The sequence below is a fragment of the Balearica regulorum genome, chromosome 7 (assembly GCF_011004875.1).
Source record: "Balearica regulorum gibbericeps isolate bBalReg1 chromosome 7, bBalReg1.pri, whole genome shotgun sequence".
Classification (NCBI taxonomy): domain Eukaryota; kingdom Metazoa; phylum Chordata; class Aves; order Gruiformes; family Gruidae; genus Balearica; species Balearica regulorum.
Window position 1 is genome coordinate 10515309 of NC_046190.1, and position 22768 is coordinate 10538076.

The following is a 22768-nucleotide window of genomic DNA, read 5'->3' on the forward strand; positions in this document are numbered from 1 at the left end:
TTTTTTTTTCAGGACAACCACATTGTGATTCTAAGTGAAGGTGTTTGTCAAAAATCATCAAAACCATCTCAGATTGACAGGTTATGAAAAACAGAAGGGGATAGAGACAAAGCACAAGACTCCTGCAATAAGTGCAACTCAAACTTGAGGAAGGTAAGATGGGGTGAGCCAGGAAGAAGAGCAAAGAGCTCTTGGAAAGCAAATTGGCCCTTTGTCCCACAAAGGAATGGCAGATCTCAACTACAACTTTGTGGGAAGCACCAAGAACAGATCACACTCTGAGGAAGGCCAGTTGTGTTCCCAAGGGACTGTCTGTTAAAGGTTGGCTGCTCTTGAAAATCAGGTCTTTGAGTGTGATGAGGAGACACATGCCTTCATGTCTACTTTCTTTGTGAGTCCATCCACATTACAGAGGGAAGGGGTTTACCTTTGGCTAAAATACTTGCATCTCTTTTTTTTTTTTTTTTTTTTGTCCAGAAAGAAGCTGGAGAGCCTGCCTTACCACACAGATGGTTTCCCATTAAAATAATCAACAACAATGTTGGAACTCTGTTCCTTGAAAGGAGGTTTGTCTCTGTGCCCAAGTGAGCCAACAGAGGAAAAATCAGCTGCTACACATTAAGGAAAAAGTAACACATTTAAAACGAAAAAAACAAAACAAAAGGAAAGGAAAAAGAATTTTCATCCAGTATTTAATTGCAAAAACATGGTGGGAGAGAAAGAGGACTCAAGAGAAACTCCAGGACTTCTTGTATCTGAAACAGCCATTTTGCAATGTACGACAGAAATGTTTCAACACCGATTGGTGCAGAGAAGTGTCCTCAGTATTTTAAATTAATTTACTCACTCTGATGGTTCTTTTTCCACAACACACTGTTACCCTAAGCCCCTCCTCCCATCTAGTCAAGCTCTAATCATGACCCAGCATTTGTTCCGATGTCCATAGTTTTGAGACCCATGCTCCATATTAATCCCAAATGAAAAATTCACATGAAAGCAAACAGCCAACAGTTGTCCTATGTGAGTACTGACTGTTGCCTATGTGAAAAAGTCAGCACTTTTCTGGAAACTCAACTACCACAGAGTATCCAAGATGCAAAAGTGATCTCCTCTTGTAAGGGCAACATCTCTCACGTGTTTGCTTTTCCCAAAGGCTGATTTGAACAGTAGCCACAGTACATGGTATGTACAAACTGATCTTTCTTACTATGTGACAATCTATAGAAAAGCAGCACCAGTTTATTTTTTAAATTTCTTCTAACACTAGTTATTAGCATGTTACATGCAAGCAGTATAATCATCATCTTTACTTTTAAAACTTCTTTACTTTTAAAGTGTGGGAAGACACTACAAAATACTTTTAAAAGATTTTTTTCCCTTCCTTCCTCTTCATTACCCACTTACTATTTAAATATTTCCCTGCAGTGGGGAATCGCACTACACATACATGAAAACGGCGAAGTGAAACTGAATATAAACAGAAAATGACTGATCTCATTTCACTGAGCAAGAGGGTTGAAGGCCAGAAAGGAAATAAATTGCTTTAGGGGTGGGATGTTAAGCAAATATTTACACAATTTTCCAGTTTTTATCAAACTTAAAATATAATCTAATAATCATCTAAGGAATGTTTTGAGAACATTTTCCCTTAAGTATTACTCAACATTTAGACATGGATGATCAAAAAGTAGAGACCCACTCCCACCAAGCATACAGCAGTATTTATCTCAAGCTCTCCCTAGCAGGAAAGATTACAAGGATTATGTTTCAAGCTTGTGCAATTGCCTTTAGACAAACACAACAATATGCAATAAACTACTATTCCCCAGCTGCCTTTAGGGGGGGGAAGAAAAAAAAAAAAAAGGCTAATGACAATTAGGACTGAAATAAAAGAAGACCCAAATAAGTAACAATGCAGGACAAAGAGGCCCCCTTGAAAGATGCGTTAGCATGGAAGCCATCAAATCAAGGGGTGGTGGCTCTCCATGTGGGGAGGCATTCTCTGGGGCCACTTCCTGGTTTCCTCATCACAAAGGAGTCCATTCCTTTAAATGATGGTTACATATTGTCAGGGTTTGGACCACAGAAGGCAGGGTACAGCGGGTCTCAAACTAAAGTCAGTGTCAGAACTCAACAGTTTAGATAAGAGGGCCAGGTTTAATAGTCCTCCCAACCAATTTCTATTATCCAGGTCAGTCACAACAATATTTTCCTATGAAACCTCTATTTAATTGGGTCAGTGGAGCAAGAGAATAAAACAAACTCCACTGTAAACTAGTCTCTAAGTTTATAAAACAGAGCTTTTTTTCTTGTATCTTGTGCACCTGCTCCTCCTCTCGCATTCAGAGAACAAGCATTTCGGCACAAGCTTTTCCAGTGATTTCAATGAAGAGAATTATAAGCATACAAAAATCACTGCCTGAAACAGAGCATGACAGCAGCTCCGCAGCAGTGCCTTTTCTTTGGATGCATTCAACATTTCCTATCCCACCTATGTGTTGTCCGCTCCCAGTGCGCGTCTCTAAGGCGAGGTCTCTATTTCCTTATTTGACTGCTAAGCATCTGGAACACTGCTAATATGGTTTATGTAGTTTAATACAAAAAATTCTACAATATGCTTAACATCATGTACGTGTATCACATAATTCTAAATATTCCATCTCACTCCAAAGAGGACACCAGGAATTTACTAAGAAACAACCACTTCTGAGCAATTCCTGTTTGAAGAATTACAAATGGCTCTCCTCATTTGATCACTTACATTCCTCAAAGAGGAATCATCTGAAGGAACTGGCATGTGGGAGCTTAATTCTCCTACTGCTTGCTGGTACAGCTTTAATAAACCATTAATAATTCAAAGATGACCGTTAAAATATGACCAACCAAGTGCACCAGCATTAGATGTTCTGTAAAGAATACTCTTCATGAAAAGGGTGCTCTACAGCATCGTTATGGGCTATCACATTGAAACTTCATTTTACCCTAGCTTTGAACATGTGCCTGCTACACAAAGTGTCTAACAAACTCTCTTCTAACTTTACAGCTAAGAGCAGCATCATGTCGCTGGATGTTTCAATAAAATGCAATTCAAATCCACATTTTTATTTTCTCCTTAATCAGAAGTTGAACAGCAAAATATTGGAATTTGAAAGGCTCACTAGTATGTTTTTGGTCATCAAGTTACTACATGAGATAGAATTTTTATGCATTCCTAGATTATCTTCACGGCTTTGCCTATCCAAGTTCTGTAACAGACTACATTTCTTTTTATCTCCCTGGAGCCAAGAGGCGATGGTGCTAAAGGTAATTTTGGCCAGGGGAAGTAAGTGACTGTCTACCTTTACTCCTGAGTCTATACATCTCTCCTCCACACCTTTGAACAAGGAAACAGCAGTGCTGTGATAGTAAGTCATAAAACATTGTGTTTGTAGGGATATATTTCTTCTCTGAGGAACCCTAAAGGACTTAAAAAATGTTTGTAAAGTACTGATTGTTTGCAGGTTAACAGCAGCCAGCAACAATACATCTCACTCCACAGCAAGCTATAAGAACATCATTTCTGACAGGAGCAGTAAGGAGAGATTGATAAGGAAGAAGCAGTTGCCTGGGCTAGCACATCAAGTTTAACATTACTGCTCTTCTATATATATGCTTAATCATTATGTCTCCAGGGATGCATTAATTCTATTTGTTGAATCAACCCAAATACTCTTTGCTGTCTGCAACATACCAAAAACGTCACCCAAGGAAAGATGAGCCTGTCACCTGTAGCCCTCAAAATTATATTATCTGAAGAAGACAACAAAGAATTGCTACCTTCTCTTTCTCATATCTACGTTCAGTAGTTAAGGAGATCAGGTACATACTTGGTAATGGACTGTTAGGGGAAATCAGATACTCCACACCCCTCTAGTCTAAATTCTTCCCATGCTTCTCTTTCACCCCTTCTAAATCCATTTAAGCCATGGCTCCAAATCAGGACAGGCACTGCTACCAGTTAGTCCATCATTCACAAACTCTCCTCAGGTTGTCATGTGAGGACCATGCACAGATTAATTAAGGGCATTTGCTCTTGGAATGTTTTGCTGAGATATGGAACATTATCCTCATTTTAGAGATGCACAGAACCAGATGTGTCCACTGTTACCGAAGATATACTCAGGACAAAGCCAGGATTCAAACATTAGTAGTCAAGTTTCTGATTGTTTTTCCTGGATTGGGATGGGGGGAAAAAAGAATCTCAACACCTTTATAAGATTAGAAATGTTAGTTACACAATATCTCAAATTCAGAATTTATCACGAAGCATATGGAAACATGCCAATGCTTAATATTCAACTTACACGAAATACAGATATGAAATGACTATAAAAGGGACACTTATAGCTGAGTCTTATTTTGTTTTAAATTTTTTAACCATGAAAATATTATATATTTTGAAATCATATATAATGGCCCATAAAATGAGATGTTTTCTTCTCTTTGCTCATACACTTGAAAATACTTTATCTCTAAAATTCGTGCCAGCATAAAAAAGCCCTAGTAAAATAAATCTTCTTTCCTTCCACCCCAAGATTAAAAAAAAGGAATAATATAATTAGCTTGCCTTTGAAATAGATTTAAAGACTTAGAAAGCTACGCCCTCACGTTTGTAACACTAAATGGAAAGTGAATGCATTTCTTTTTAGTGCACAGACTATGTTACTGAGCATATATTCGGTGCCTCCAAGTACAGCTGCATTATGTAGGAACAGAAACCAAAGTGAAAATCTTCTGTATATTAATATTTTGCTGCTAGCTTTTTATACAAGTGCATACACAAGATCTCATCCTGACAGACACTCTGCTGCTTTAAAAGATGATTTCAAACAGAGCTGAAAAAGTGGCATTCACAGAGCTCCGCCTGTATTAGCAGACCCATGGCTGCTGAGCAGCTGTGTGGTGTTAAGCTCAAGACTACTCCTCCTGCCTTGCTGACCGGCAGACTCACTCTGAGCCACACCACTTCCACAAGCCCTTTCCCTTCACTGCCTGCTGGTAACGCCAGTCAGGCCTTCACCCAGTGACAAACCCAATTATATTTCCTCATAAAATACAATGAGAAATGAGACCGAGTCCTCCACTAAATACCTTAAGTCCGAGGCATCTTAAGCACAAGCTTTGAAGTACAATATTAAAATGAATATTACTGTTTTAATATGGGATTGTATGATGTTCCATGTCCTTCAAAATGCAAGCAAGATTTTACTTATCAATGAATTTTTAATGTATTTTGGTGGCTACTTTTTGGTACTCACCAAGGATACTTTGTGGAGTGGAAGTCTTGAGCAATATCTTTTGTTTCTAGCACAAATACACCCATGCACCTCTATCCCTTGAAAAAGATTGGGGTTTGCTGTTGCTGTTCCTTTTATTCTGCTTAAGCATTGCTGAAAACACAATAAAATTAAATGGACTGTGAGACCAGGCAACTTCTTGTCTCCAAAGTTTTGAAATCACTCAGCTTTCTCATATTTAATAATTCAGACTCACTCCTCTAAATTTTGTCCAGGAAAATAAGACGGTCTTTATATTCCAAAGATGTCTTCACAAAGGTCTGCAGTACTGGATTTTCTGATGCCGAATGATTATGAAACCCCCTTTTGTTCTCATAACTTCATGATGTATATCTATAACTCTTTCTTGTTTGTGAAGATAAGACCAGCCTTGTCTCTCTAAATGCCATTTCAAAGGAAGATTCACAGTTGTTTGACTTTTGATCTGCGTGGCAACTAGCTCGACCACCTGCGCTGGGTTCGAGCAGTTACTGAGCTTGCTTTGTACCATCTTATGAACACAGCAAGCCTTTTAAACCAGAAAGGGCTGATGTGTGAATACACCAATTTACAATGTAAATACGAGGTCCAACAATATGGGCATCTTTAATGACCAAATGTGTAAAGTGCATATATTGTTTACTGCTTATATCATTAAATAAAACAGATGGCTCATATTCTCCATCCACCTACAGTGGATTAAAACACAATGGTGTAATAGTCTGGTAAACTGGTAATGTGAAACATTGCTTTGTACTGGTGTAGTAGAATAAATAGCTGTTCACAAAGGAGGTACAAAGCTCCAATGCCACTAACAGTAATTAGCTTAAGGCTGTACTGAAAGAATGTTACCTTCACAATCAACACGTGTGTGCCATTCACACTGAAAACTGCGTTTGAAAAAATAGAGTGGTGATAGAAACCAGCAAGGAAGTTTCTTGGCATGCATAAAGTAGGCCATATGCTTCCCAACATCTAGACGAGACCAGGCACACTTAGAACCACATTTTTCAAACAATTCCTTATTTAAATGTGTTATGTGCAGCCATGATAAGAAAATGATAGTAGCATATGAGAGCTTTTTTTTTTTTAAATTACAGAAGTGTTAGTATCAGGCAGGGAGTTGGTATAAAAATAATTTTAAGATACAATTTTCATTCAAGAAGAAAAGTTATCCATTAGTGTTGTTCAACTATAAACAGATCTACTAAATAAGACAAGATGAAGACTTTGCTCTAACTTGCAAATCTTTCAAAAACCTTCTGGGTTACAGCTTAGTTAATATAGCAAAGTCCAAGCTAAACAAAAGCTCTTAGGTGACAAATACTACAGAGTGAGATCCTGCAAGCTAAGCCATGTTAACACTCATGGAAAAACGTTAATATTTGCAGAAGGCATACAGGCCAGTGAAAAACCTCTTCTGCTATGTTTTTAAACTAGAAAGTACTAATACCACTTACAATTCTAATAAATTGTAGCTCCTGACTATTCAAATTCATTGACTAACTTTTTCAAGTCTTCCCAAAACACCCCAATTAATAAACTGATTTTAAATTATGATTTTAAAATCAGAGTTATACTCTTGATTCTAAGATTGAAGGAGCATTAACACCAAAAATTTATCAGTTTGTCTGAAGCAAGCAGGTTGCAAGAATCTTTGCCTTGTTGATATTACTCTAGATATTTCTGAAACAATTGCAATGATTTTCAATGAATTACTTTAGAGCCACACAAATGTTGTGGAGAACATAAATCTCAGTGTTTCTGGTAAAATTGTTTTTCTCTGTCTTTCCCATTTTGCTCAATTTCCACATTGACTTTTCTTTGCCTTCTTGATTCAAATCTTCCATATTAGCTATAGAGCCAACCAAAATTAGCAAATTTTCATCCTTCCTATGACCAAGTAGACTAAACTCTCATTGTAAGACCACACTTTCTCATTCATGACTTTTTGTTATTCTTCAGACAGATGCTCAGCAGTTTAGTGCTGCGCAAACATTTCTTCTGCAGAGTTTTTAAGGTCCAATACAACATAACTACATGCTACCCAAGGATATAAATTCTCTCTCAGTTTTGGTCTTGTCCCACAGCAGCACTAATTTATCTGCAACCAACTCTAAGTGCTTCTAGCTTTCCTCAGCTGTTGATTTTTCACAGTCATCATTTATGGCCTTCTTTGTAAAACTACAACAACAAACACCCACCCCCCTCAACAAACTTTGCTCAAACCAAAAAGAGATTCTCATTCAGTATTAGAGCTACAGATGAGCAAACTACTCACAGAAGTATGACTTGCAAGTTCAGGTCCTGGATTTTGTGGTAGAACTTGAATGACTGACTTGAACAAAAATTGTACTCAGTAAATCCCAAGTTTTCCTTTGTTACAGTCGTTGGTCACTTAATCTCTTTTGTCTCTTGAGCACAGCCAAAACTCTAACCTGCTACTATGAGATTGAAAACTATCTAATCTAAGAGATCAGCTAATAAGGACAAGATTCTGATATCACAGCAGTTTTAAATCAGTTTGATGACTTCATTGTTTTCTTAAAGATGAAGTCCTTGGTGTGTGATTGGAATCATGCTGGAAAGCTGAATTATTTTTGCTTTTATTAAAAGCCAACAATTTCAAACAAGTGTAGCAAGAAAAGTGCCAAATGCTACTGGAAATCATACTCAGTATGCTCAAAAGAGCTTCTTTACCTGATAAAGATTAACAAAGCCCCTGCAGAGACTTGACAGAAGACTAGGCAAAACAATTCTCATTCCCACCATTTGTTTCCAAATACCAGCTCTGCCCAAAATGCCAGTCTGTCTATGGGCAAGGATGGGAAAAATAAATTAAAAATTCTGATGTTTGTGTGACAACATTACTATTTTTTTCTTAAAACATTTAGAAGTGCTACAAAAAAGTTAAATCTCTGTATTTTGTTGATCTTGTTTGAGTTTCAAATGTTAGTGTTAGTCAGCTTAGTATACAGTCTAGTTCTAGTCCAGATATGCAATCTCATGAGAATGATTTAATTTTGGTGTCTCTACTTGCACAGCTCAGTGATACCTATGCATGAAGCTACTGTTTGGAGAGGCTGAGCTTCCAGGATTTGCCTATTAGAACACTACCCAAGGCTTCCATTTTTACCCTCCTGAATCCCATCAAAAGGCTTGGCTTGATGAAAACTGGAAACTATAATTTAATTCTGTACACTATTATTTATGTTCTCTAATTCTTGAAAAGTTCAGCAGAAATTTCTTTCCACAGCAGAAGTCATGGGCCTTGACAGAGCACAGAAATCTCCCCAAATGCACCAGCACATAAAAGCTCTGTCTACCCAGGAAGAAAGATCTGGGCTAAACATTAGTTTGATTGAAGAGATGGGGAATGTTCATCAGTGCAAAGCAGGCCAGATGAGTGTGTGCCAGGATTTAAACACAGACAGTCAACCCCACCTTAACACAAAGGGATGAATTTTTCTGAGATCACTTCCAAGATGATTCTATTTCTTTTGGTAAAATTGTGGATTAAAACGAAATGACCCACGTAGCAAGATATGCAGATCTGTGATCAGAAAATGTTACATTTAGGAATTTATGGCTCAAACACTCCGTAGTAAATGGAATGTGTAAAATTTGGCATATATTGTTCTGTGACAGTTACAGTGTGAGTGGTGTCGAGAACAACATTATCCTTAATTTACTACTGGTCTTAAGGAGTTTGACTTCATTGATTTCTGAAGAGTTGTCTCCAATTATTTCAGTAATTACCAATGTCAGCTGTTGCTAACAGGTTCCCTACTTCACCCTGCTTCACATAAACAATGTCACCACATTAAAAATATTTTCATTACCTTCACTATTCCTAAATATCACGTCAGAGAGAACTCAACCAACGGGAAACTACTTGTAACTACTGCAAAAAAACACTGCACTGATCATGCTGATACAAGATGTACCTTCTCATGAAACCATGTCATGGGACATCTATTGTGTTTCAGACATGACAATGATGACTATGGAATGCCTTCTGTTTCACTCATGACACTGTGAACCTTTTTAGGCTCTAGCTGCTTAATGGTAGTCAACATATCTCGATACAGAGAACAATCACAAAGAGTTACATGATATTTAACCTATGACGATGCTTTACATTCTTGGTATATGCAGTCTAGGACTAGCTTGGATAATTATCCACAGGGACCCTGCTTTTCTGCAGAAACACAACTGTGCTTTAGATAATGTTCTTTCCAGCTGTTCAGCTGGACACAAGGAGATGGAAGGGGGGCAAATGAGATAGTAATTCCAGATGATAGAAAAGAGGGAATGGAGAGGACAGAACAAAGGCTGTTGTACATTTAAAAAAGGAATGAAAAAAGAGAATTACAAATATTGTCTGAAGAATGCTGAGAGCCCTGCTCGTAACGGACGTAGCGTAAGCAGCTTGACACATGGATAAAGCTTTCGAACAATTTGAAAAATAAAACAATGCTACAATACAAATGCTTCTATCTCAATGAATGAAGGACATACCCTTCTAAGACTTTGCCTAGGTGCAAGGAGATTAAAACACTGACTTATTTTATCCTATGCACTGAAGTCATAGATCAATGTACAGATCAATCATGATGCTCCTTTTTTTTCTTCCCAGGTTTGAAGTAAACTTAACTCTGTATCACTTAGGCTGATGGAGCTAAAGGTTTGCAAAGGCTAAGGTGGCATTAAACTAATCATAGCTACATGCTTGCAAAGTTGAAATTGGTCCCATTCTGTGAGGTATTCTCCACGTACAGTGCTTGCTGTAGTTATGGTGGTTATACAGCAGCTCAAGAGACTTCTGTGCCTTCTATGATGCATGAACTGAAAAGTATTTCGAACACTGAATGAAAGTAGAGAAAGATTTTTCAAAAGCATTTTGGGAACAACATACAGAACACTGTCCAAGAAAGATGAGCAAGGTTTATAAAATGGCTCTCAATTGATTATTAAACATAAGAAATGCATCTTACATACATCAGATTACATCATACCTAAATTGAGAACAGGGAACCCACAGTGTCCCATACTATTTTAAAATTCTTGCTGTTCAGACCTAGAGGTACATTTCCTGTTTTTTTGTTGGACTCCCAGTGATGAAGAATGCTTACCCTTGGGAATTTTGCTGACATTACATTTATGTTTTCCAGATGTTTTGTCCATCACTTCAACAAAGAAACAAGGTTTCTTTTTAAAGTCAGAGACAAAGTGAGGAATGACCAGGTACTAATTAATGCCAAGGTTTAATCTGGAATAACAAGCCACATGTTCCTTATCCAAAGACTATCCTGTGATTAACAGCACCAAAAAACTTATCAGGTTCCTTCTGAAAGAATTCAACACCTCATAATTGATAAAGATTAGTTGCATATTAAAACATAAACGGGTACTATTAAATGCTTAAAAGTCAGGAAATTTTTTAAAAAAAGTTCATACACTGACAGTAACAAGCACTAAAATATCCTGTGTGCATTTTATGGTTTCCATTTAACAACAGAAATATTAAGGACAGGGTTTGCTCTGTAATCAGCCTTGAGCAAGGAGCACAATACAAGCTGTGTTGCCCCAAGAGATGACCCAGACTCATTCTGCCACTCGCTCCCCCCTTATTCAGTCTCCCTCAAGTTAAGAGAATTGATCTTCTGGTTTAAGTTAACCATATGCTTAAATATGTTCCTGAATCGAGGTCTAACTTACTGAAGTAAACAGCTGCAGCTGTAAATATTCAACATGGAGCAGACATGTTGCTAAAGGATTTGCCATTTCAATCATTCTTCAGTGTAGAAATACATCTTGAAGTAAAAATAGAAATACATGTACCAAAAAGTTGTCGAAACAATTTCTACTCAAACTTCTTTTGGCTTGAGGCCAAATATGCAAAGTTCCAGCTGGAAAGAGCATGAAAACAAGGCAAATCTAACTGTATGTTAAACTTCACTCAGTATCTATGATACAAAGACCTTTCTCCAGAAAACTGCAGAGACTCAACAGTGGTGGCCTAGTATGACTGCTACTGAGATAGGCTTCAGCTCAGAAGAAAATCTTTTGTTATGCACTTTTAGGGTTGCAAACAGAGCTTGGTAGGGAAATTGGGGAAAGACAGTGGTAACACTCATTGTTTGTTTTGGTTTGCCTCAACAGGAACATGACTGTCTCTGCTGCTATTCTTCTGCATATGGAAACGTGGGCTTTGTAGTCAAGACAGAAGGCAGAACAGACATAATTAACTTTTCACATCTCTCAGAGTATGAGATAGAAAATAAAAAAAATTCTTGTACATTCATTGCTGAATGGCCACTCAACCAGGTTAATGAGTGGAGGCAGAGCACCCTGCACCCTGTTTAAGATGGCAGAGCTGAATGTCATCTCAGCCTTATGACCACAGGGGCCTCTTCAGAACTGCTGAAGTTGGTTGAGAACTGCTAGGAACAACTGCAATCCAAGCTCAAACTCTGAGGGCCAGTTCTAAAACACTTTGGTTTTAAATCACTTCTGCTTAGGACCAGAGCCAATAGACACAAGTTGGGTGCTGGGAAATTTCAATTAGATACCTGGAAAAATCCCTTATTTCAACTGCTACTGGAACAGATTGCTTAGTGAGGCTTTGGTATCTCCAACTACGGATGTGGTCAAAACTTGACTGGTGAAATCTCTGAGTAACCTGCCCCAATTAGACTTGCTTTGAGCAGTAGATTGGACCAGATGACTTCTAGCAGTCCCTTCCAAACTAAATTGTCCTATGATTCTATGAAATGTTGAAAAATAACTGTAAGGTGTGGACTATCCTGGAGCTCAAAAGTACAAGGAAGTTTGACTAGAAGTGCTGCAGGAAGCAGGACTACCAGAATTTTCCTGGAAAGAAGAGTGAAGAAGCTTGACTACAACTTAGCATGGAGGTGGAGACACTCCTTGTTTCTGATTGCAGTCACATTGGTCACACAGCTGTTGGCAAGTCATATAGCTTAGCACCTGAGAGCTCAACACTTACTGCTTCATTTCCATCACCTGGAGCTAGTGTCACTGTCCTGCTGGAAATCAAATTTTAAAAGTCAGACAGACTTTTTAATCAGACAGAATAAAACTTTGATCTGGCAGGTAGTAGCTATTTTTCTAAAATATTTTTTTGCAATTTGGAGGAGGTAGATAGAATTTATTTCCTAATTGGAGAAAGATTCAAATCTACTGCAATTTTTATCTGGTTACTTTTAGGTTTGTTTGCTTCCCACTGGGCCGTGTGTGGCTTGGAGACTGTTCAAATTCTTTTCTTAAAAGCTCTTCTAGGCTGTTGGCTTAGGATATGGGCAAAAGACTGAACATATTCTTTTCTGCTTCCTTCTAACACACTGAGCACTCCCCAATTCACAATGAGGTAGAGGCCAAGGGATAGATGTCTGAGACGGCAGTATTGCAGATGACCGCAGAACATGCCATTTCCTTAAGTCAAAACCTATTATTTGAAAATTCTGTAACTGAAATGACACTGAGCTTCTGTTATAGGCTCACAGTTTTAAAGAGGAGTCATAAAATGTCAGGATGTCCAGAGCTATAGATACATGTAAAAGGAAATGATTAATGTCTTGACATTATTAACATGCCGGTGCTATCCTAGTAATGCAATGCCATAAGTGGAATATAGTAGTTTAGCGGAATCTCAGTAGGTTTATTTACAGAAAAAAAAAAAAAAGAAAAGAATATTATGAATGTATAGGTCATTTCAAAGCAAGACTATTTAAAAACAATTATTGCAGAAGTTTCCTTACCCAAATACCCCAAATACATAAGGCTGACTACTTTAAGTTGCTAGAGCAGCAATCTGGGATAGGAAGACCTGTGCCTCTTGTGCCACTGATTTCCTTAGTAAGCTATGGCAACCTACAAAACCTGTCCGTGCTTTTATTCCCCATCTCCAGAACATTTTATGCACAAATACATGGCCAGGAAATTTAGGTCATACAAAGGGAGTAATTTAGCCCTCCAGCTATCTAAATATCTAATCTCTTAATATATTTGGCCAGATTCAGAAGAGATGCTGCTTTACCTTTCCCAGACAGTAAAAATAGAAACAGTTAGGCATTAATTTGATGCACAGGGTGTTAGCCTGGCATATGACTTCAAGCATATCAGCAAATACATGTTGTGAAAGCAGCAACTAAGTTGAGCAATGCTCAGTTTAACATTACCTTTTCCATACAATAATGATGTGAAGAATAGTCCTCCAGCATTTTTTCTCTATTGGTTCCAGTAATTAAGTGAACCATTATGCCGTATGTACTGAATATGCAGAAATTAGGACACAACTGCCAATCTGTGCTAATTATTTTTCTTACAGTTGTATTTATCTAATTTGTGCTGATTTCTTGGGGTCTGTATTTTATGATTATTCTTGTGACTAAACAACATTGGGATGATGCTGAGGCTGGGCTAATGCTAGCTAGACCCTTCTACCCAACAGCCACAAACAAATTAAATTCACCGTAGGTCTACCTATTGTGTGATTTTAAATAACATCCTGCGAATCTTCTACTGCGAGGTGCATCTATGCCAAGGCATTTCTTTCGGCACAATTACCTGAACTGAGCTTAAATCCTAACCTGCCTTTTATCCAGGTGGGTGACTCAGCTTGGCATTTTTGTTAAAGTAAAAGGAAATCCAGTGCCTTTCTGACACACAGAAACGTGCCATCGTGGTGTTTGACTACATAATCCTTTTGTCTGAAAAGAAGAGCCCAAGTGTATTTCAAAAAGATCGTATTTTTCATTTGGCTTATGGAACACTTATAAACTAGGACTCCTAACTGTGATTCCCAAACACAAAACAAAGTCAAAGGTTACAGCATATGTTTTTGTTTCAGCTTCTCCAAATTACTTGCAAATGTATTCAAACACAATATGAGGAGATACTTTATTTTATTGAAAATAACAGACTACAGGGTGCTGCAAAAAAGGCTGAGGTACCTCAAGCATAAACATGGAAAGAATACATTGGTTTAGAAACCCATAAATCCTTATTTGAATCTGCCAACCTGAAAGCCAAGTAAAGCCCGAAAAAAATATTTTTCCTAAATGCTATGTCTGATTAAGCCATACTATTAAATGACAGCTGAACTTTAACATTAATATGATATTATTTAAATAACTGCATGATTTTTTTTTACACTAAAATGATGAATGATTTTTGGACAGCTCAATTGACATAAAGCAAGAAACCCCTTTAATGAGATTTGACAAAATGGAGACATATGCAGAATATTCGTTACAGCTCATGTCGCAGAGCCCTTCCTGGGGAGACTTGGGTTTGGTTGTGTCTTTTCTTTCGTTCATTTTTTTTATAGTTTATTTTGATTGTCTACAGGCACTGAACCATCCCTTTCAATTGCCACTTCCTTTCTCCATGGATTTTGAATTTAGCTTGTGTCATTTACATATTACTCTTAATCAGAGAATTTTATATGTTACAGTTTGGAGTTGAAATTGTAAGAAATCTGTGGAATGAAGACATGAGGTTCAGTCACTTTAACCTTTGTCAACTGGGTATACAAGGAACTAACAAAGACGTTTTTCTGAGGATACTTATGAAGAGATAAAGCTTGCACTAAAGAGCACCTTATTAAATTCTGGTTTTGATATTTTCCAAGCCAAGTGACAAATCAACTACTCTGCTAAAACTTTCTCTTCCTTCTTTTTTTTTTTAATAAGCAAATTGCATTATGCAAATATGCAACATAAAAGCTCATGGCAAGGCTAATTTCATACTGAACACTTCAGAGGATGCTCTAAATTCCTTTAAAACTGTGTTTTCATAGCACCCAACACCACCTATTAGAGGGATGCTTTTCTTCTTCAGGAAGCTGAATATATACAGAAATACGGACATCACAGAGAAGCTCAGGTGCTGTTTCACTGGATAAAGAACACATATGAAGAGATGCCACTGATTCAAAAAATCTGTCTGGGAAGGTACCGATGTAAATTTAAGGTGGCTTGTAATCACCAGAGAACTCCTTCCCTGCAGCCCCACATAGATTTTTAGGATGTTGTAGATTTTTGCTTTCAGTATCACCTCACTTTGACACCAGGCACAAGTTGCATAACACTGAAAGCATGGAAGAAACATGCTAAAACCACAAGGTTTGACAATGTGTCTGCCCCATCTATTCAGACAGAATTGATCATCTTAATCTTTTCTCTGTATGTAAATTTATGCTGCCCCAAAACATTTACAAACTTTCTCACATAAAATCTAACAGGTAAAAAACTCTGAAAACTCCAAAATCATTCAAAAATAAGGAATGCAGGAAATCATCATCAAAAAGCTTAACTTTAGAACACACAATACAAAGAAACTAAGATGAGAAAAGATTGAGCAAGGGGTAATCCCTCAGGCTACAGAAAACTCTTTCCACAGCTGCGATAAAGCTTTCTATCTAACCATGCCTGCTTCACTACCAGCATTCATTCAAAGACATTCTGCATAGCAGCCTGTGTAAGAAAAGTCAGGTACATCAGCAAAATGCTGAGAACGTATTAAAAGTAAAAATAAAGGCACGGAGGGAGAGAGGAAAAAAAAGAAAGAGCAGAGGTGTCCCTACCTTGGCCTTACCTTCGCAACATTCCCGTCAAAATCCTGGAACTCTTCCCCAGGTTTGCATCTGTTTCTCTAAGCTGGGGAGAAAAGAGTCCCATTAAAGGCAAAAGGCACATGTACTCCATTTGTACAGAGCACAGATATTTCTACCTTCATTTGAGTCAATCAACTTCGGTTTTAGCCCACAAAAAATTCTCGTGTAAGAAAGCCACCAAAGCTCTGAAATTTAAAAATGTTTTGTCTGGTTTTCACTTAGGTAAAGATGAAACCCACAGAAGATAAGACATTGAGGCAACAAAGATGAACCAGGATAAAGAGCAAAAGCTTTGCAAATAAAGGGTTGCAGGTAGAAGCAATATAAATTGGTATCCATAATTCCCATTGATGTGTGTATGTGTATTGGTTATGTATATTAGTGAGGGCATCAAGGGATGAAGAGACTGCCGTGCGCTGTGTTCCTGATATTTTATGAAAAGAAAACCAAACATATCTTTCTTCTACTGTTTTTCAAAGGCAGTGGTTTAAAGAAAAAGCAAAAATACAAACCAGTGTCCTTTTACCAATTCTATGTAAAAGAAATATGTCTATACTGTCCCTTAAATAGAAAACTTGTACCGATCTTACAGCAGCCACTACTGGGATGGATGCCCAAATACTTTGTGAACAGTATATAATATGTACATAAGGCACAGCTGTAGAAGATATATTTTTGCATGTAAGGATCACCCACTCACTGAAAATAGCATTTTTGTAGTAGGAAACCTACATTTACAGCTAAACTTAATTAGCTAACTTGTTCTACAGCTCTCAAAAATTTTGCAAAATAGGTTAAAGCACAACTGAATAAAAAATGAAATTGGAGAGATGAAGAGAAAATTTATGAAGCAAATGAACTTCATATTAAAAAAAAGCAGTTACTTCTGTTGTTCTTTAAAAGGTATTAAAACCTCCCCTCCATTTTTGTGTTTCTTAGCGTCCCACAGAAAGAAGTCCAGAAATGAAGAAGTGCATAGGAAGAATCGAGTTACTCTCCCGTTGCCGCTTTCGCTACTGGTAGCGAGAGTACAGACATCTTTGGACTTTTTAGAGATCTTGTAACCAGTGGGACATCAAAATCTACTGTAAATGATAATGTAATGACTGTCAGTTATGAAATAGCAGGGATCACTGTTTCTAACATGCCCTGAAACACAGCTGTGTGTACATACATAAAAACATTTTTCTCTTTATGAAAGCTGAATATTTACCTCTTCATTATCAAATCAGATTGAAAGGATTTCCTGACTCATTGACTTCTTACTAAAGAAACTTTGTTGTAGAAGACAAAATGCATCCTGTGGTATAAATACATCAAAATAGTAACACTGCCAAGAAAAGTGGCAGTCTTCCAGTAACAAATCACCTTCACCATAACAAACCACTACTATATCTTGAATATATGCACAGCGGTAATATTAAAAGCAGTTTCTATTCTGGAGCCAAATATTTTAAATATTTGCTACCAGATTTAATGCTTATTACTGAAATCAGTAGTTGCGATCGATGACATGTAACCTTTTTGCACAAATTTCCTCCTTGTTCTTGTAAAAGTTATTAAGAAAATACCAGGTAGAAGCTGGGACTGGGTAACACCAACCAAGAGTTGCTCTCAGCAATATTATATTCAGTGGAAAGGCTTGCACTGACTCTCAGATCTCTGTAATTATGTGCCACGATGGAACAAAGATGAGCATTATATTCCAGGGAGGCCATTCCCTCATTTTTTCCTGATCCATCTAGACAATTCAAGCTCCAGAAAAGCAGTTTAGCCCAGTTTGACACAAGTAACAGAAGAAAAAACGTCACAATAATTTTTAAAAGGCTCATTAAAAAGCCAAGTTCTTATCTATGCTAGAAGGGAATATGAAGTACAAATGTATGCTTTACATTGGTCTTTTATTATTCATAAAGATGTGTTTAACACTTGGGGCTTCTCCTCCCTTTTCACAGAAAAGTAGCGCTCTCTTTTTTACCATTATATGTTTGATCCTAACTTTCCTCTCTTGCTGCAGGATTCTACCTGACAGCTAGAATCAGTACTGATAGTTAGGAAAGGGAAGCTGAATCTTAGAGGTTTGACAAACTCCTCTAAGCAAGACGACCTTATATTTTTATGGTAATAAAAAACCCCACAAAATAAGTGAAAGAAATGTTAAAAAAGAAACAAACACATACACACATAGTTGGAAGATCTCTAGCTACCTCCCAAGAGAACACTAAAAAAACACCTTTTCTTCCTGCATTGGCAGAAAAAACAACATAAAGAGTTTCAAACTGTAGGTTTGTTTTTACTTCAAACTGAAATATCTGGTGGTAGTTCTTCCATCATTTCTTTACCAATACCAGCACACTGCAGAAGCCAAAGAACTGGTGGCATGCAAACCTGTTAAATGGCATCTGATGGCACTTTCTTGTTTCACAGAACTGCTGTGGTGGAAACATTTTGGAAGATGCTTTGATACTAGCAATGGCAAATCTACACAGCGTTCAAGAAAGGTGTTAAAAAATAATATTAAGAATAATAATGAGAAAGGAAGGAAGATGAACAAGATGCTGATGTTGGTATCTTGTCTGCTTCAGACACATTTTAACTTGAGGTTTTCCTCAAAAACGTTGCATTGTTTAGAGTCCTTCATACTCCAGTTAACCTATCTGACTTTTGTAGCAGAGTTTTTATCCCTTCTCTTTGGCTTTAAAAAAAAAAAAGTAGTTTAGAGAATTCCTCTTCACAACTGTTTTTAGACATGTATTTTGCACTGCACATGATCTTCATTTATTCAAAATGATACAAGGTATGTCTTGCATTTTTCTTCCTTCAAACGTTTTACTCTACAGACAGAAAAACTCATACATGTAAATTTAACCAAACTATAGACATTAACTCATTTAAATTTTGTTCATAAGAAAATCTTCCTAATTTTCACAACATTGAACTGCTAAGAACTGACCATCATACTCAAGTTGACATTTGAGTTTTGGAAGACAAGTTTGTTCCTAGTTGATTAGCTAATAACTCTGTATATGCAGTGTAAAGCTATTATGACATTATCATTGGCAGAGCACCCTCTGTCCTGGTCTTTAAAAAAATCTCCACAAAATGGAAAACTCGCCAAGTTATCCAAGATGATCCCTGACTGAGTATATAGACAGCTGTACATCTGAGTATATAGACAGCTGGGATAGATGCACTTGTATAGCTCCACTGGAGAACTTTTCTGAATTCCATAGACTATTTTATGTGGCATATGATAAAAATGTCTATTGCTGAACTGCAATGGGATACACCTTCTAGAATATCCTTGTTTTTAATCTTGCTCCTTGCAGCTTCCAGGTTTTACCATCAAAGTCATTTACTCTTCAGGTCGAAAGCACAGAAAAGGAAAAGTTACACTGTGAACCATGTGTACAGAGTCATCAGAACTACACTCCCTCTTTCCCGAGGATTTTTAGGATCAGCAGAAAAGAATACACGTTATTCATTTCGATTGCCTAGGTTTTACTCGTCCAGCTAGGAACAGAAAAGCATCTCAGACTCAGCAGTCACTAGGGATGTGAGGAGTGGAGATGAAATAAGACACAAAGTTGCCTGAACAACACTTGGTAAATGCTCACAATCCTTAGCTACACCTAATGATTCAGTTATACTTAATGTTTTAAAGTAGCTAATGCCCAGGACTTCAGAAAGCAACTGGTACAGCTGACAGAAAATGCCTTGTTAAAGCTGTCATATGAGCTTTACCAATCAAAGCTATCCAGGTAAAGAAACTCCCTGGGACAGATAAAGGAGTTTTCTGAAGTGGCATTGGTCAGCTTAGAGGCCTGTAGGAGGACTTAGCTTTGGCAAAATTGGACGCTTAGGAAAGCAGCTGATCAATGTGTCACGGACAGAAAGTCACAGGTGCAGTCGCTCCTGGTTCCGTGAGCAGAAACCAGAACCAGGGAGGAAAAATTCTTAGACTGAAGTTCAGAGAGGTTGTACATGTTGGATGGGATGGGCTTCTGGGCATCTTCATTAACTCTACAGAGTAGAGTTCATACCTATGGAGGCAAAATAAGCCAAAACCGACACAGATACGTTATCTTGACTGCAGTGACAGAGTAGCAGTACCACTACCTGTTCTTTCACACAGAATTGCCTCAGGAGGCAATTATTAGCATTTGCAGCTACAAAGAGTAAGGTTTATCAGCTCTTAGAAGCTCAGTCATGATACTGAACTTTGTTTCATATAAAGTTCAAGAAGTCAGTGCAATGGAATCTACAACAAACCCTTCAAAGGACAGAAAACTGACTCAACTATGATGTTAGTGACAGAAAGCTTGCTTCCAACAGTGGCTTTGGTGACTTCAGTGTGACTCCCTGTAGGAGAGGCTTTGCAGGATTGGGCCCATATAAGACACTTTTTAAGTGCTTCGTTGCAGATGGTGATTATCTCTCATGATAACAGCTGATTTATATAAAACTGATCAATATGCTAGATTATTTTTGCATGCACAGAGAACTTGCCCAAAGCAAATAAAATCCAAGACCAGCAATTACTAAGTATCAAACTTACCCTTTCCCGAGCACGCTGGATCTTCTCTCTGTCATGGCTGAGGTTTTCCAGCATTTCCTGTCCAATCTGCTCTGCATTAAAAAATCAAAATGTAAATCATGAAAAATATAGCTTGTGACTGTCAGGCCTCAAAATGCCAGGTTAGATTGTAACAAAGCTATTTAAAGACCAACAGCACTTAATACATGTGATAGCCTAATCACTCCTCCTAACCGCCAAGAGGAAGACATCATTATACTAAATTTTAAGTTTTCCAAGCAACGTAAAACTGAAGAAATAACAACCAAAGCAGAAGCTGTCCCCCTGCAATCTCTGGAGGTTGTCTAGGCCCTGGGAATTAATGCTAATCTTTGGTCTGTGAAAGAAAGGCAAGAAGACTTTCAGACTTGCTCTAAGTGCTGGGTGTCCTTACTTCCCACACGTGCCTTCCTCAAGCCCACTCCTTGTCTTAGAAAGCAAGTCAGGAAGCCTTTGCTAAAACACCAGCCATCCTTACACTTTTAAAGACACTGAGAAGCCATATTAGAAGAAAACCACTCTCTGTGCCTCTCAGCATTTACCATTGATGCTCTAAATGAAAGCTATTTCAGGCTGAGCCCAGTTACAGGTGTTTATTTTGCTCCATTACAGACTATTTCTGGTAAGCTTAGAGGTACATTGTAATTGATCTCCCGATGTTTTTAACAGCAGACATATACATTAATCTATTGTCATCATCACTTGTTTACACAGGGGTTGTTTGCTTCCACAGCTTATCCTGAACCAAAGATTGCAAAATTATAGCGGAAAGGCCTCAAGATATGGTACAAAGACAACACAAGATGCCAAAACTTTACTCTTCAAACAGCTTCAGTCAAATGCTCCTCTTACGCTGAAGTATCAGCAGCAAGTATAGAGAAGAGATTTTAATCTTCAAAGCTCTATAGAAACTTTAAGAAACCCTCTCTGTAATTCCCTGAAGGAGAAAAATAAGTTAAATCATTCCCATTTTACAGATGGGGAAATGGACCCAAGCAGCTGTAGCTTGCCTCAGGACACACAGCACGTGGGAGACAACCAGCACTTCTGTGCACACTCATTCAGGCTACTTAGCTAGCTTGCCAGAGGTATGCACCAAAACTGAGCTAAACTACAAAAACATGATTTTTTTTTTCATAAACAACAAAAATCATGCCTTGCCTTTTTTTTTTTTTTTTCTTCTGGTGAATGAGCAGGTTCTTAAAATGTCTTTATTTGAGGAGCCTCAAGAAAAGTAATCCTTAAAAATTCACCAATATGCTAGTAGAGCAAACATGACTGTTCTTATGTTTTTTAATAGATATGTTCCATTTTCAGGAAACAATCCAAAGTAGAATCACCTCAAACTTTAAAAATTTGTGACAAGCAATTTTTAATTTTTTTTCTAAATCCATTTAACACAAGGTACGTGCTCTGCCAGATAAAGTCTAAGGAAATTCATTACATATATATTTCTCTATCTGTTGCCAAGTATGGTACAAGTAAGATAAATATTTCCTCAGATATCTGACCACAAATTGACATCCTCATTATGCTATCTTGTCCCTCTTGGCTTGCTGCTCTTTACTTTTAGCTGTATATACAATGCCTCCCAAAGGTGAAATGTGGTAAGATATGTGGTTATTGAGTTACAAAAGCTGTAAGATGCAGTACAGCTATACAAATGGTAGCCTAAGAAAACGATTCAAGAGAGCTTTGCCTATGTTTGCATGTCAAAGAACTTACTGGATGAAACTATACTAAGCTTATTCCTCATCAAAGAACTCAAAATACTGTAATACACATATTCATGCATTCAACGTAGTCTGGGGGGGAGAAAAAACAAAGCACAATCCCTTAAAAATAGAGAGGAAAAAAAAATCATCAAATTATTAACCAAGTAGCATGAGGTGGAATGATAACAAATATTTATTGCTAAAAATTATACGCACAGACAAAGGAGTGCGAGGAGCGGATTTTCCTTCAAAGGAATAACTATAAAGTAAATGGCTAAAATGGCTTGGTATTTCACAAACAAAGCTCAAAAATATCTTTATAGGAAACAGCTCTATTTTTATTACACCATTTTTAAGCAAGTTACTGTGGTGGTTTGTTTTTTTTTTTCATCTTCTTCCTGTCACTGCCGAGTTCACACTCTTAGCTTTTTATAATGATTGAGTTTATTTTCCAACCGTCAATGTGACAGCAGCATCAACTGTAAGTGAGGGTAAAACATCGTCACTTTGACGAATAGTG

The 22768-nt window shown here is 37.5% G+C and overlaps 1 protein-coding gene across 6 annotated transcripts in view; it reads right to left on the reverse strand.

Annotated features, from left to right (window-relative positions):
• VTI1A (vesicle transport through interaction with t-SNAREs 1A) overlaps window positions 1–22768 on the reverse strand; it is a 270580-nt gene that overhangs the window by 84490 nt on the left and 163322 nt on the right. For all 6 annotated transcript variants that reach the window (XM_075757909.1, XM_075757907.1, XM_075757905.1 and 3 more), the window contains 2 exons: window positions 20516–20586; window positions 15939–16000 (listed from right to left, as the gene is read on the reverse strand). In XM_075757909.1, coding sequence (XP_075614024.1) covers window positions 15939–16000; window positions 20516–20586 — 133 coding nt within the window. The remainder of the gene's footprint in view (window positions 1–15938; window positions 16001–20515; window positions 20587–22768) is intronic.